This window comes from Myotis nattereri (assembly GCF_964212035.1).
Source record: "Myotis nattereri genome assembly, chromosome: 3".
In the NCBI taxonomy this organism is placed as follows: Eukaryota; Metazoa; Chordata; class Mammalia; order Chiroptera; family Vespertilionidae; genus Myotis; species Myotis nattereri.
The window spans coordinates 201,032,839-201,048,125 of record NC_138077.1 but is presented as its reverse complement, the minus strand read 5'-3'; the positions used below and the strand labels follow the sequence as shown (position 1 = coordinate 201,048,125).

The following is a 15,287-nucleotide window of genomic DNA, read 5'->3' as shown; positions in this document are numbered from 1 at the left end:
ATGAGAGAGAAACATCGACCAGCTGCCTCCTGCACACTCCCCACTGGGGATGTGCCCGCAACCAAGGTACATGCCCTTGACCGGAATCGAACCTGGGACCTTTCAGTCCACAGGCCGACGCTCTATCCACTGAGCCAAACCGGTTTCGGCGGGTTTATTCAGTTTTGCCAAATTCTGAAAATGTTTCAGTGTAAGTAAGTAGCTATTAAAAGTCTCCCAGGGGGTGAGTGAGCATGTCGGGAGCAGCTCCTGATCCAGCCACCAGGCTCCTCAAAAGTGTCCCTTCTGGCCCTGGCTGGTTTGGCTCAGTCCTTCGGCCTACGAACTGAAGGGTCCTGGATTCAATTCTGGTCAAGGGCACATGCCTGGGTTGTGGGCTTGACCCCCAGTAGGGGGCATGCAGGAGGCAGCCGATCAGTGATTCTCTCTCATCATTGATGGTTCTCTCTCTCTCCCTCTCCCTTCCGCTCTGAAATCAATAAAAAATATATATTAAAAAAAAGTGTCCCTTCTGTGCCACTGATCCGTGATCAGTTGTGCCACATGGTTCTGGTGGGACACACAGTCACTCCACAGCTACCATGGAAGGAAAGAAGAAAAGGATAGGGGTTTGACACTAAGGTAACAGATTTTGTTGGTGGTGGTTTGATGATAAATTGTGTTCCATGTTTCATTGTATCTCTGTAATGAAACACTGTGCTCAAAACAGACCAGCCAGGTCAGTTACAATTACAGATGTTAACCACCCGGAGTGCTCATAGTCCCTTCCTCTTTGGAACCTGCTATCCCTTCCCTCTCGCCCCCACCTCCCTCCCAGGCTCTCCACTTTAGCCAAGTGGGATTTTTTTTTAAAGGAGCTAGCTAACTATGGGTACATGTTCTTCAGAACTACAGTTTGAAATGTTTTATTGTATAAAATTTGCTACAATTAGCCTTCATTAAACACGAAATATCAGGTGATTTAAACCTGCGGTACTCCTTTTCTTGTCAGCCACAGTTTCCTCCCTGTATGTATGTTTTGAATACGGCCTGGTCACTGCTCAAAGAAGTAACTATTGCTGTCATCCCACAGCAAATCAGCCATGGTGAGTTTCAGATCCATAGGCTGTGAGCATTGGAGGGGATCTTAGAGGTTGAAGTCCACCTTCTCTTTTCAAAGATGAGAGAATTCAAACGATGCAAATTTAAATGATTTCCTCAAGGTCATGGAACTAGTGTTTTTTTAAAATATATTTTATTGATTTTTTTTTTTTTTTACAGAGAGGAAGGGAGAGGGACAGAGAGCCAGAAACATCGATGAGATAGAAACATCGATCAGCTGCCTCCTGCACACCCCTACTGGGGATGTGCCCGCAACCAAGGTACATGCCCTTGACCGGAATCGAACCTGGGACCCTTCAGTCCGCAGACCAACGCTCTATCCACTGAGCCAACCCAGTCAGGGCCATGGAACTAGTGTTTTAATGTTGAGGCAGTGCACCTCGACCATGATGTCTTTCCCCACAGTTAATTCAGAATGTGTTCAGGGAATAAGAACTACTGTACCTTGAAAACTGTTGGAATAAAATCAAGGTCTGCAAGGATTAAATTTAAGTGAGCTCATTTCCCCCTATTTTTTATCATCTGCTCTGCTGGTGTAGACAAGAATTAATTGGGTAGCATATTTTATTAAGCATGAAAAAGAATCTACGGATTGTCAAGAAATTTAACCCAAACCTTAATGAGGTGCCTGCATCCAAGAAAATATTGGTAGCATCATTTTTAATGAAACCAAACATTTATTTAAAATTGTTATGAGCCCTAACCAGTTTGGCTCAGTGGATAGAGCATCGGCCTGAGGACTCAAGGGTACCAGGTTCGATTCCAGTCAAGGGCATGTACCTTGGTTGCAGGCACATCCCCAGTGGGGAGTGTGCAGGAGGCAGCTGATCGATGTTTCTCTCTCATCGATGTTTCTAACTCTATCCCTCTCCCTTCCTCTCTATAAAAAATCAATAAAATATATTTAAAAATAAATAAAAAATATTGTTATGAAATTACCATTTAAACAAGTCTTTAGTCTTTTATTTTTAATATCAAATCCATTTCTGACCTTGTTTCATTGTACATAGGGAGACTGCAGTAACAAGTTTGTCACACAGAAAAAATGTGGGCAACAGTGAAAGGAAGCTCTCTTGTTTAGGAACAGGCTTTGTTTTTCTTGGATGCCTTTGTTTAAAATCCAACAGCCAAATGAGGAAACTGTAAAAGCAAAGCAAACATTTTTGTTACAGATGAATCCTTCCACTCTTAAAATTTGTGCACATATTGATTCTGCCTTGATCTTTTGAAATTTATATTGACCAAAATGTCTCATCACAGAGGTTTTTGCATAAAATCTGAATTGGAAGAGCTCCTAGACCAGTGGTTTTCAACCTGTGGGTTGCGACCCCTTTGGGGGTCGAACGACCCTTTCACAGGGGTCTCCTAAATACATCCTGCATATCAGATATTTACATTACGATTCATAACAGTAGCAAAATTACAGTTATGAAGTAGCAACGAAAGTAATTTTATGGTTGGGAGTCACAACAACATGAGGAACTGTATTAAAGGGTCACACCTTAGGAAGGTTGAGAACCACTGTCCTAGACAGATCTCATTTCGTATAGTTCCTTACATGGATCATTGCCAAATAGTCCTCTGGGTGTTTTTTGAACACCTCCAGTAGCAATGGACTCACTACCATGTAAAGGAGCTAATTCCATTTTGCAGACATTTCAAATAGCTAACAATTTACACTGCATTACTTACTGGGCCCAGGTGCACTTTTTGGAGAAGCATAGAAAAGAATCTCTTTTCTCTCCTACACAACAGCTTCTTAGTATTTGAAGATAGTTCTTAGGTCTCCTTTGGGTCTTCTGCAAGCTGACTACATCCTGAATTCTCTAGTTGTGCCTTACAATATCACTACTCATTGAGGCGCTTGGATCACAGAATTCTAGAGTTGAACTCAGAGTAGCTAACGTGGGGTATATTCTATGGATCAGGATGCTAACACTCACACACATTATCTCCTTCGAATCCTTACAACAACCTAGCGAGACATTACTATTATTATTATCTCCATTTCAGAGATGGGAGGCTGATTCTCTGAGAGGTCACAGTTAGAGGTGGCAGAACCCAGATCTGTCTGAATGCAGAATGTGGAATTTGATCCCATTCTACCAATGAGGAAACAGCCCCAGAGAAGTAAAGCGATTTGCCTGAAGGCACCAACTTGCCTGGGGTGAGCTAGGACTAGAATTCAGATCTGCTTCTGCTAAAAGGGTAAGAACACTTGCAGGGCATGAGAAGAGACTGGTTGTTGGGAAAAGCCAAGAGCCAATGACTAGAGAGAAGCAGATGTAGGATGAGGCTGGTTACACACAACAATGTGGATGGCTCTCGGAATAATGCCGAGTAAAAGAAGCCAGGGGAAGAAGAGCATGTATCCTATGGTTGGTTCCATTTATGTAAGTTTATAGAAAATGCAAACTAGTCTGTAGTGACAGAAAGCAGGTCAATGGATGCCTGGAGATGGGTGGGGTGGGGTAGAAGGGAGTCGTTCCAAGGAGGAAATGTTTGGTGGTGATGGGTATGTTCATTATCTTGATAGCAGTGATGGTTTTCACAGGTGTAGAGTACATTTAAAAGTATCAAATTGTAGGCTTTAAATGTGTGTGGTTCATTGCCAGTTACAAAGCTGTTAGGAGAGGAGGGAGGAGGAGAGAAGAGGCAGGTCCTCTGTTTTGCCCCTACAGAGACAGGGGTCAAGGCCCGTAATAAAGCTGGGCTCTCTGACCCTTTAGTGATCAGTGGATCGGCAAGCGGGTGGAGAAAGGATTGGCCTGGGACTCTGAGGGCCTGGTTCCTGGTCTTGTCTCTGCCACTCCCAGAGTATGATACTGGGCACTAGGGTGACCTCCGTCAGCCCCCACTTCCCATTTGTAACAGGCAATATTGATCCCTGCTTCCCCAACCTCAGCTACGATTGGAAGATTACCCAAGGCAACATCAACATACATCAGAGTGCTTTGTGAACTATGAGTGTAGGTCAAAGGGAGGAGGGCAGGGGGTGACAGTGTCTAGCCCAGTTATAACAACTGCTACAATGTAATGCAGGTGACTAGTTGGAGCTCTGTGTCCCTTGGCTAAATGACCCCAGGTTCTATACTAAAAGTTTCCTTGTGTCCACCAGCTATAATTTATCAAGAGTTGTTTTAGAGTCAGCTCTGCCACTCAATCACTGTGAGAACTTGGTCAGTCCTGGCTCCACTCTGAGCATCTGTCAAATGAGGGTATTAGACTTGCTGGCCCCGGCGGTCCTCCTGGCTCTTGCATTCAGGATTCTATCACCTTCAAGTCACACTATTTGCCCATGTTGACAACTCCAGGTGGAAAGAAGTGTGGCCAGAGACAGTTGTCTTATCCCTGGCCCTCACTGACTCTGAGGCATCAGGGAAATGGTAACCTTTACCACATCGTGGATTTGCTCCTCCTTCCTTACTCTTCATTTTCATTTGTTCTTATTTTACTCTCATAAACACCAAGTTAACATATGCCCCAATACCTTTTTAAGCTCATTCACTCAACATCTACGACATTAAGAGGTTAAAAAAACTTACCTCCCAGAAAGCTTGGTCATCAAAATATTTAGCCACATGAGGTGCTTTCCATATTTTGAGGTTTAAGATGAGACCTGTTTAAATTCATTAAAAAATGTTGAACATTCAGAGCACAGCATTTGTTATCTCAAAATATCATATATCAACTATAGTATCTCAACAGAAATCCTTTCTTTTTCCTCCCACAACCAGAAGAGAGACAAATGGAAGCACTGTTCTTCCTGGGCCCGCTTAATTGATCCTATAGATCTTTTAACAGGAACTGGCTAGAGCAATTATTTCTAAAAGATTTCCATTACTCTGAGAGGTGTAGGAAAACCATGGATCTGACACGCTTCCCGAGATGGAATAGAACGGCCCTACCGACAGTGTCCCCACATGAAAGCTTATCCATTCGAAACGCAAGAGCTGCCATGGAGAGCGGCTCAAAGTAGGCGCCTTGTAGGTCCAATAAACTCCCACCAGCCTCAGCTCAAGGTTCCACTTGTGTAGTTAGGAAAGTAATTTATAACCACTTGCTTTTGTCCCTGTTCTTTTCACCTGTCCAGGCTCTGCCTCGAGGGCTTGGCCCTATGCATTCTGCCACTGAGTAAAACCTGCCGAATCTCCCAGAATCCATGAAGTGAGCGCTTACCTTTCACAGGAAGCAGGGACATCCCATTCATCGATTTATCTGTGTGTTTTTAATGATGATTAGTCTCGATGTATTCAGGAGTAAGATTAACAAGAGTAGGCGCATGCATAGTCATATTTTCCTGTTGTTGTGCATGCCTTTAACTGATATTGGCAGGTAAAGTACAATTAGCATGTCTCATTTTGCTAGAATTACTCAGAAATGAGCTCTATCACTGACATGAATTTTCCAGGTAGCTGAGGCTTACTCATCACTAATGAAAATCCATCTAAATACATAAACCCATATTGCATTTTCTTATGAGTCATCACTGAATACATTTAGATTCTTAAAAAAATCAGAACTGTTGCTGGGAACATCTACTTAGGAATTGCTATAGAACGCAGGTAGATAGCTGTCAAGGGTTGTCGGCCTGCTCTCCGGCAGCCCAAGCTTCTTGTGTTCTTGTGTCTGATTTTAAGAATTTCTTGTCCTCTGTGAGACTCTCTGCTTTCACTTCTAACATATTAGTGTGCCTTATCTTGGGGAACCAACCCCACTTCTAATCCATTTCTAATCTTCCTGAATTGGAGACCCAACAACCATACCTGATGGGGTTGTACCTTAAATAGTATAGACAGATTCCAAGTAATGGGTCTCTTGACAAGTAAAATGCTCGGCTTTCAGAGGGCTATGGGTGCTATTTTGGTTGCTTGGAGGCCACTTTCCCCTTTTGTTGTCCAAGTTCTTTTTTTTTTTTTAATATATTTTATTGATTTTTTACAGAGAGGAAGGGAGAGGGATAGAGAGTTAGAAACATCGATGAGATAGAAACATCGATCAGCCGCCTCCTGCACACCCCCCACTGGGGATGTGCCCACAACCAAGGTACATGCCCTTGGCCGGAATCGAACCTGGGACCCTTCAGTCCGCAGGCTGATGCTCTATCCACTGAGCCAAACGGGTTAGGGCTGTCCAAGTTCTTTTTCATCAGTTCCCTTATGTCCAAAGCAACATGTAAGGAGGAAAGCCATTGGTTTTAACTCTTCGAGGAATAATCCAGGTGTCTTTCCCACTCTTCTCTTTCTTAACCTCATTAGAGTATAAGGAACACCCCGCCCCAGAGTCCTTTCCAAGTCACTGAGTCAGTGTCCCTTTGGTAGTATCGGTGAAGGGGGGAAGAGCCCCGGTGCAGGTGGCCAGATAAAGTACAGAATGCTCAGCTAATTTGAATTCAAAAGAATGGGCACCTTATACTTCCCTTTGCTAAATAGGACCACTCTACCCAGGATAGAATGTAAACTTATGGATGAAAGCATTTTCTCATCTGTATTTAGTTAATCACCTCAGACTCAAAAGCTGAGGCCAGATGGTACATTAAGGTAATTCTAGACAGTTTTACTCTCTAAAACCACCCAGGGAACTCTGAAAAGTCCGTTCCTACATGTTTCAGAGCTGAAAGGAAGCCAAACGGTTAGTTACCATAATCCTTCCGTTATACAGAGGAGACAGCCAAGCCCAGAGAAATGGTAATGTGACTAACACCACCCAGTTCATTAGTGTCTGCTTATGCTACTTGGTCTCTTGTTTGGCATCCACTGCCTGCCTAGGGACACAGTATATGAGTGTCCATAAAAGCTGTTCACTTAAAGAATAAAAGTGAACGTTTCTGAAAGGATGCATATTTTCCCCTGGCATATAAGTAAGATTGGCAAATTAGCAACTCTCCCAGATTCTTTGCTGTTCTATCATATTGCAGAAGCAAAAACATACTTTAATTCTCCGTTTAAAGATCGCCAGTAGCTCCCCACCTCTCAGAGTGCTCTGACTCCTTGCTACCACTCTGCCCTCAACCCTGGCCACTCTCCCCCCTCGCTCTATCCACATCAGCTACACTGACTTCCTTGCTGTTCCCCAAACATACAAAGCATGTTCCTGCCTCAGGGCCTTTGCACATGCTGTTCGTTCTCGTAGAATGCTCTTCTCCCAAATAAGCATGTTGTATGTCTCCCTCCTCTCCATTCAGGTCTCTGCTCAAAGCTTTACTAGCTAGGCCTTCCCTTACCACCCTTCCAAAAGAGCAGACTACCCTCACACTGACCAGTTCCCCCACTCTGGTTTATTTATCTTCATAGCACTTATCACCATCTTGCATAGTATGCATTTATTTGCCTTTTTATTGTCAACTAGAATGTCAGCTCCATGAGATCAGGGCATTTGTTTTATTCACTGCTTTGTCCCTAGCACTTAAGAATAGCGCCAGGCTCATAGTAGATATTGTATAAATATTTGCTGAACCAAATATTATTATGGATGTCCTCAGGTAAGCATTTTGGCATAAGGATTTCCTTGGCCTTCTGTACAAAATTGGGTGCAATCACCAGTCCTGGCTCTAAGAGGCTGCCATGTTACCACTCTTCCTTTTCCTGTTGCAGGTGACCTCTGAGGGCCTTTCCAGTTCTGAAATGATGTGATTCTGTTTGTGTGTTTTTTAATCATTTGGCTGGAGCTGAGGAAGTGGGCTCACAGGGAACTGGATGGGCTCGTGCACACCCAGCGATGGGGCGGATGCACTCTGACCCCAGGCCCTGTGCCTGGGCCATGATGGGCGGGTGAGCGCACACTGACCTGTTAGGAGACCAGATGCTAGACCCATCGCCATGGACAGGCTGAGTACCCCAGTGTCGAAGAGCACCTGGAAGCCGAACCTGGAAATGACAAAGCAAAGATGGTCGTGTTCGGGTGTCAGGATGCAGAGGTGATGGGGACAAAAAACACTGCTTGCACGAGTAGTGACCCGGTCACGAAGGGCCATCAGGGCAACAAGTGTCCTCTTCCTGGTGGTATATTCCCCTGTCATTTTCCGGCAAAGCCATGCAGACATGGAGGAGGGGCATTCCAAGAACCTCTTTAGCTTACTTTAATCCTCAGACCCCTGGATAATGAACTAGACCAGGAGCTAGAAAGACCAAGTTCAAGTCCCAGTTCTGTTACCAGCTGTGTGGCCTGGAAAAGTCACTTACCCTCTCAGGGCCCTGAGTTTCCTCATTAGGCCATTAAAGATGAGGCTTTATTTCTATCAAGTCAAGGAGGGGCACAGTTTGGCTCTCAGATCCATCTCCCCTGCTGACCCCTCTTGAACATGCTTCCCTGTTCGTTGTCCTTCAAGGCAACCCCAGGACTTCACTTCAAACAATCAAACAGCCCTGAGAGGACATTGACATGCCCTTGCAGTAGAAATATAGGGAGCAGTGATAAGCTGGACTATATTAAAGTTAAGAACTGTTCGTCAAAGACACCATTAAGAAGGTGAAAGATAACCCACAAAGTGGAAGAAGGTATTCACAGTATATCTGATAAAGGATCTATATCCAGAACAGATAAAGAATTCCTAAAAATCATTAAGAAAAAGACAAAACGCCGAAACCGGTTTGGCTCAGTGGATAGAGCATCGGCCTGCGGATTGAAAGGTCCCGGGTTTGATTCCGGTCAAGGGCATGTACCTGGGTTGCGGGCACATCCCCAGTAGGAGATGTGCGGGAGGCAGCTGATCGATGTTTCTCTCTCATCGATGTTTCTAACTCTCTATCTCTCTCCCTTCCTCTCTGTAAAAAATCAATAAAAAATATATTAAAAAAAGAAAGAAAAAGACGAAACAACACAAAATGGGCAAAAGAACTTGAATAGACATTTCAAAAGAAAAAATGTCCTAAAAGCATATGAAAAGTGCTCCACTTAGTCATCAGGGAAATTAAAGTCCAAACAATAAGTTTGATGGCTACATGGCTAACATACAGCATAAAAGAAGGAAACTATGAGGAGTGTTAGAGAATAAATGGGGTAAAGGGAACTCTCATGTGTATAGATGGGTGCCAATCACAATGGAAAACTGATAGTATCCAATAAAGTGGATGTATGCAAGCTGTGTGATCCAACAATCCACTTCTAGGCATATATTCACTTGAAGTGCATCCATGTGTTCCCCCAAAACATTAGGCTGTTTATAGCAGCAATACTAGAATGTTCCTAATAGCTCCAAACTAGAAACTGCCCACATGGTCATCAATAATGGATCAATGAACTGTGCTGTATTCACACAGTGGAACACTTGTTTTAACTGTGTTTTCTTAGGCTCTGTCATTTGTCTGCTACTTGGTACTCATTTATCACAGGGCCCAACTAATGGGCCAAGCTGCTTACCGCTCTCTCTTGCAAGTCAGCTTCTGTGGGAATGCAAAACTCATAATACAAACCCCCCAGCCACAAACTCTAACACGTATTCTCACTTCCTGCCCGTGAGGGGATGTCCCCACCGCTATAGTCCCACAGGCATAGTCTCAGCTCCCCGTCCTCTGCCGCCTGGTCCCGTGGGACATGTGGCCTTGGTGGTACGCCGTGCCTCTCATTTCGAGGGGTCCTGTGAGTAACATTAAATTGTCCTTTCAGTGGTACTGGCCTCTCCATGTTGTCACTCGGTCACCTTTATAAATTAAACCTAAGCACAGTTCAACACTATCCCCCAATGAAAATGTACAATCTACAGAGATACTCAACAACATGGGTGAATCTCACAATTACAATGATGCGTAAGGGAAGCCAGGCACACAAGGACACAGACTTCCGGTATGACTCCATGTGTATAAAGGACAAAAGCAGGCAAAACTGATCAATGCCGTTAGAAGTTAGACTAGCGGTTACCCTGGGACAGGACACAAAGGAGCTCTGGGTGCCTGTTATACGGACGTGTCAGAACATTGATCAAGTGACACCCTTACGATATTTGCACTTTTCTGGAAGCCGACTGTTCTATAAAAAGAGTTTCCTTATTTTTAAGTAACATTAAGTGGCAGAATAGAAGCTAAATCCAAGTCTGCTGACTGCCAACCCATAATTCACTCTATCCTGGTGCCATCTGAGAGCAAATGGATGAAGCAGAAATCACCATACAACAGTCCCCACGCAAGATGGACCCCCTGCGCCAGGCCCTCGATGCCTTTCCAGCTAATTTCACGTGATCCTCACAGCAGCCCTGTGACCAGGTGTTTCACCAATGGGGAGGGCCGGGTTAGGGAAGTGGGCCAAGGGTTCCAATGTCACAGGCTTGGAATGGATGGTGCTTGGGACTCAAACCAGGCAGGTCTGTCTACCCACCAAGGCTGGCCAGATCCGTCCCAGCTTTCAGCATTGGAGGGTTCCTTTCACAATATGGCCATTCTGACATTCCAGAAATAGTTTTTAAAAGTATTTTTCTTTAAATAGACTTTTTTGGTTACGTTTAAATAGACACTTAAAATAAAACTTTGTGTCACTAAAGTGGAAGAGAAACGAGAGGCAACTATAAAAAAATACAATGAAAACAAAACGTAGCTAGAATCTCTCCAAGATGTGGCAGCCTGGGCAGTCTCTCAGCCTGAGACTTCCTCTGCTGTCGCTCAAACCGGAGTCATCCTGTGAGCACGTGTCCGAAGGGCGCAGAGACTCCTCAAACCCAGTGGAGACTTTCTCCCTGATATAATCAAAGGTCTGAGTGGGAATTGAGAAAGAGCCAGTGCGCTCTGTGATTCAATGTTCTTCAAGTGTGTCTTTACACCTCTTAAAATCCTACATTTTGTGAAAATTCCTCCGTCCTGGCACGGAGCACTGCCTCCGACTCATTCACATCCACTGACCTGAATAGGAAATTGGCAGATACGGTCTGTGGAATGAATGAAGGTCAACTGGTTTGCCGAATGACACCACACGAATACAGTAGCTGGTCCCCATTTCGTATGAGGTATTCCTGCCTGCCCACTCAGAGCTCTCTCCATCTTTCCGTTATATACGGATGCCCCTCCTACGGAAGCAGCGGCATCCATAACCATAAGGAAAGGGGCCATTGTTGGATATTTACTCCACACCAAGCACCGTCCTGAGCCCTTTAATTATATGTTGCTGAATCTTCACAGCAGTCCCGAGATGTGGATCTTATTTTCCCATTTTACAGATAGAAAACTGAATCGTAAGGAGAGTCTGAGTACCATGCCTAAGGTCACACAACAGATAAAATGCGACGTCGGTCTGTCTGTCCCTGAAGCCTGTGCCCTTTACTTCCAGCAGAACGAAGGCCTCCTACGAGGTCATGGCTGCCACTGTGCCCTTCCCTTTGCTGGGTTCCTGCAGAGGAGGAAGAACAACTTCTTGGTCCTCAGCTGTCTCGTCCTGACGAGGGCTGACTTGCAGAGTGTGCTGGAGGCAGGCCACACAGGCTCTGGGCCAGCCGTGGGCAAACTACGGCCCATTCGAAATGAATAAAACTAAAAAAAAAAAAGACCGTACCCTTTTATGTAAGGATGTTTACTTTGAATTTATATTAGTTCACACAAACACTCCACCCATGCTTTTGTTCCGGCCCTCCGGTCCAGTTTAAGAACCCATTGTGGCCCTCGAGTCAAAAAGTTTGCCCACCCCTGCTCTGGGCCCTTGTTCTCATCTCCCCAACTCCATGTTCAGTGATGTCCCCTTCATGGCAGCCGTGGTGGGGGTGTTAGCACCAGAGAAATCAGCAAATGTGCTAAGTCAGGATTTTGTTTTCTTGGAGAGTGGGTTGTTCATCCTTTACCGATATACCATTGGTTGACTTTGTTTTGTTTTGTTTTCTGTAGGCCAGTAATACCCAAGCTTACATGAGAATCACCGGGAAGGCTTGTTGAGACACAGACTCCTGGGCCCTACCTCCAGATTCCTAATTGAGCAGATCTAGGTGGGCTAGAATTTGCATTTCTTTTCTTTTCTTTCTTTTTTTTTTTTTTTAAATATATATATTGATTTCAGAGAGGAAGGGAGAGGGAGAGAGAGATAGAAACATCAATGATAAAAAAGAAAAAGAAACATCAATGATAAGAGAGAATCATTGATTGGCTGCCTCCTGCACATCCCCTGCTGGGGATCTAGCCTCAACCCGGGCAGGTACCCCTGACCAGAATCAAACCTGGGACCCTTCAGTCCACAGGCTGATGCTCTATCCACTGAGCCAAACCAACGAGGGCTCCTTTTTTTTTAAATTTAAATTTTATTTTTCAATTACATTCAAAATTATTTTGTATTAGAGGCCTGATGTACAAAATTTGTGCAAGAGTAGGCTGCCTCTCGGCCCTGTGCCCCCCTCTCCCCCCCACCCACTGGTCACTGGTCATTCTGGAAGGTCGTTCCGCCATCTGGTCTAATTAGCATATTAGCTCTTTATTATATAGGATTAGTTTCAGGTTTATAGCATAGTGGTTGGACAATCATATACTTTACAGATTGAGCCCCTGACATTAGAATTTGCATTTCTAACCAATGCCCAGGTGATGATGCTGTTGAGAACCACTGCTCTAGGAGAGCCACAGAATCACAGAATTTGGGATCTAGAAGGACAAATGGTCCAGATGTTCCCAATTAGCAGCCTGGAATTTGGCCCACACAATTTTTCTAATGATTTTGAATCTTTTGCTAATGCTTAGGAGAGTGTCTACCGTTTTCCTACATTTACTTATTTAATCCTTTAAACCACATGGTTCCTGGCCTCAGGCAGCCTCCAACAATCCTATAAGGGGAGGTATTATCATTATCTTCATTTAAAACCAGGTGACCAAAGCTCAGAGAAGTTAGGGAGCGTGCCCAGCCTGTAAGAGGTCAAGACCAGTCTGACTCCACGGCAACTCCTCATATCACCTACACCATCAAAGGTTGAAACATGGACTCACTCAACTGGCTTGGGCCTGGTTGTCCTGCTCTGTCTGTTTGGGGGGGCCTCAGGGCTATCTGCCTTGGCCTTGCACCCAAGCTGCCCGCTTTGGGAAGAAGTAACCTGAAGAGGTGATGACTCCACACAAGTTAGGGGCTCGGAAGAATTTCTGAAGAAGTTGGCCAACAAATGCTCATGGAGGCCTGCTTAGTGCCTGGCCCTGAATGCATGCACCTCGGCTGATGGCTCTGGGCACACTGCTTCCTGAGTTAGGTGCGGGTATGAAGGGAATAAGCCAAGTGACTCACATGGGATCCTTGGACCAGTTTATCTTATGCATCATCAGCCCGATGTAGGCGATCCCTCCGAGCAGACCCGGCAAGCCAAAGGTGTAGTGCACGCCGCAAGTGTCGTGGATCCCCAGCACGCGGTTAAAACACACCTGGGGACAAACATCATTGTCAGTAGATCTGCATGTGAGACTGACATTCCCTATGACTCTTTACACCCGGGCCACCCAAAGGGATGGTCTTTAGAGCTCACGTAAGAAGCACTTCTCAACCTGACCGGTTTGGCTCAGTGGATAGAGCGTCGGCCTGCGGACTGAAAGGTCCCAGGTTCGATTCTGGTCAAGGGCATGGACCTTGGTTGCGGGCACATCCCCAGTAGGAGGTGTGCAGGAGGCAGCTAATCGATGTTTCTGTCTCATCAGTATTTCTAATTCTCTATCCCTCTCCTTCCTCCCCATAAAAAATCAATAAAATACATTTTTTAAAAAGCAGCACTTCTCAGACTTGCACGTGCGCTCACATTACTGGGGAGCCTGGTCAACCACAGAGTTGGATTTGGAAGGTCTGGGGCCTGAGATTCTGCATTTCTAACAGAGTCCCAGGGAATGCCAGTGCTGCTGGTCCACTGACTGCACTTTGAGAAGCAAGGATCTAACCCCGGCACCACTCACATTTTGGGCTCTAATTCTGTGTTGTGAGTGTGCTGTCCTGTGCACTGTAGGATGCTTAGCAGCATCCTTGGCCTGTACCCTTTAGACACCAGTAGCACCCCCAACCCAGTGTGTCAACCAAGGATGTCTCCAGATATCGTCACATGTCCCTGGGAGGTGATCGAGACCTACTGGTCTGGCCCAAACTTAACTGCCATCCAAAGACAAATGGCTGATTAGAATAAAAGTCAGAAGAAAAGGATGTGACCACACCCTCAGACTCCCATTCAAATGCCCCTCCACCTCACCACTTAGCCTCCCAGATGGCCATCAGCCAACAGATACGGCTACAAATGAGAATTTGTTCAGGCTACTTTCTCCTTAGATTCCCCATTGTCTGCAGAATAAAACCCCAGACTCCTCAACCTGCCCAGGAGATATACCTGAGCACCAGCCATCTCTCAAGACTCTGGTCCCACCGCACTCCCAGGTGAACCCAACGCTTCAGTCAAGAGAACATCTGTCTGTTTCCTGGCTGGGCCACCTGCTCTTCTCCCTGTTGAGCCTCTGAGCACACTGCTCCTCTGCCTGGAACACATTTCCCACTTCTCCGCCTGGCTAATCTTAGTTATTTGTCAGTGCTCAGCGGAGACAACCTCTGCTCTGGGAAGCATTTCCTGACACGTCTCAGGCTGGCGTGGATGTGCCCTGGAGCAGTCATCGCACTGAGCTGTCTTGTTTGTCCATTTTCTTCTCTGCGCTACAGCTTGGGAAGCAGGATAAATGTGAAGACATAGGTGATGAGTGAATGAATAAGTGAATGAGTGAATGAATGAGTGAGTGAATCATCCTTGAATTGTTCCCCCAGTGATAGAGTCAAGGAAATTGAAGCACAGGTAGAGTGATGGACTCTAAGACGGATGATAACTTACGCATTTTAAAATACGGTTTTAAAATTTGATTTTTAGAGAGAGAGGAAGGGAGAGGAATAGAGAGAAACATCGATGCAAAATGAACGTCATCAATCTGTTGCCTCCTGCAGGCCCCCTACTGGGCTCTGACCAGGAATTGGACCAGTGACCCCTTGGTTTCTGGCTAGACGCTCAACTGCTCAGCTACACCTGCTGGACAACGTATGCATTTTTTTTTTTTTTTTGCTGTGTACTTCCTCCTTTCATTATAGGGCCTCCAAGCCAGAGGAGGTAAAAGACATCTGTTCCCATTCCAAAGATGAAAATCAGACTCTGCTCAAATCAAACTGTTGGTAATTTCCTCCTTATCTGGGGTTGAAACTGCCTCCCTGAATATCCACTGTCAGTCAAATTCAGCTTCCTTCACCACCCAAAAGTATACTCCTTTATTCTCCACCAAGCCTTCAAAAGC

General features: G+C 45.2%; 1 protein-coding gene across 4 annotated transcripts in view; it reads right to left on the bottom strand.

Moving 5' to 3' along the window:
• Positions 1-2,038: 2,038 nt before the first annotated feature.
• Positions 2,039-15,287, bottom strand: part of LOC308516067 (RH-like protein) — a 32,724-nt gene continuing 19,475 nt past the window's right edge. For 2 of the 4 annotated variants that reach the window (XM_081086833.1, XM_081086834.1), the window contains exons 7-10: positions 13,273-13,406; positions 7,888-7,967; positions 4,647-4,720; positions 2,039-2,241 (exon numbers count right to left, since the gene is read on the bottom strand). In XM_081086833.1, the coding sequence (XP_080942959.1) occupies positions 2,215-2,241; positions 4,647-4,720; positions 7,888-7,967; positions 13,273-13,406 (315 nt within the window). In that variant the 3' untranslated portion in view covers positions 2,039-2,214. Of the gene's footprint in view, positions 2,242-4,646; positions 4,721-5,280; positions 5,320-7,887; positions 7,968-13,272; positions 13,407-15,287 lie in introns of all 4 variants that reach the window. The other 2 variants (XM_081086832.1, XM_081086835.1) reach the window with 2 other exon arrangements.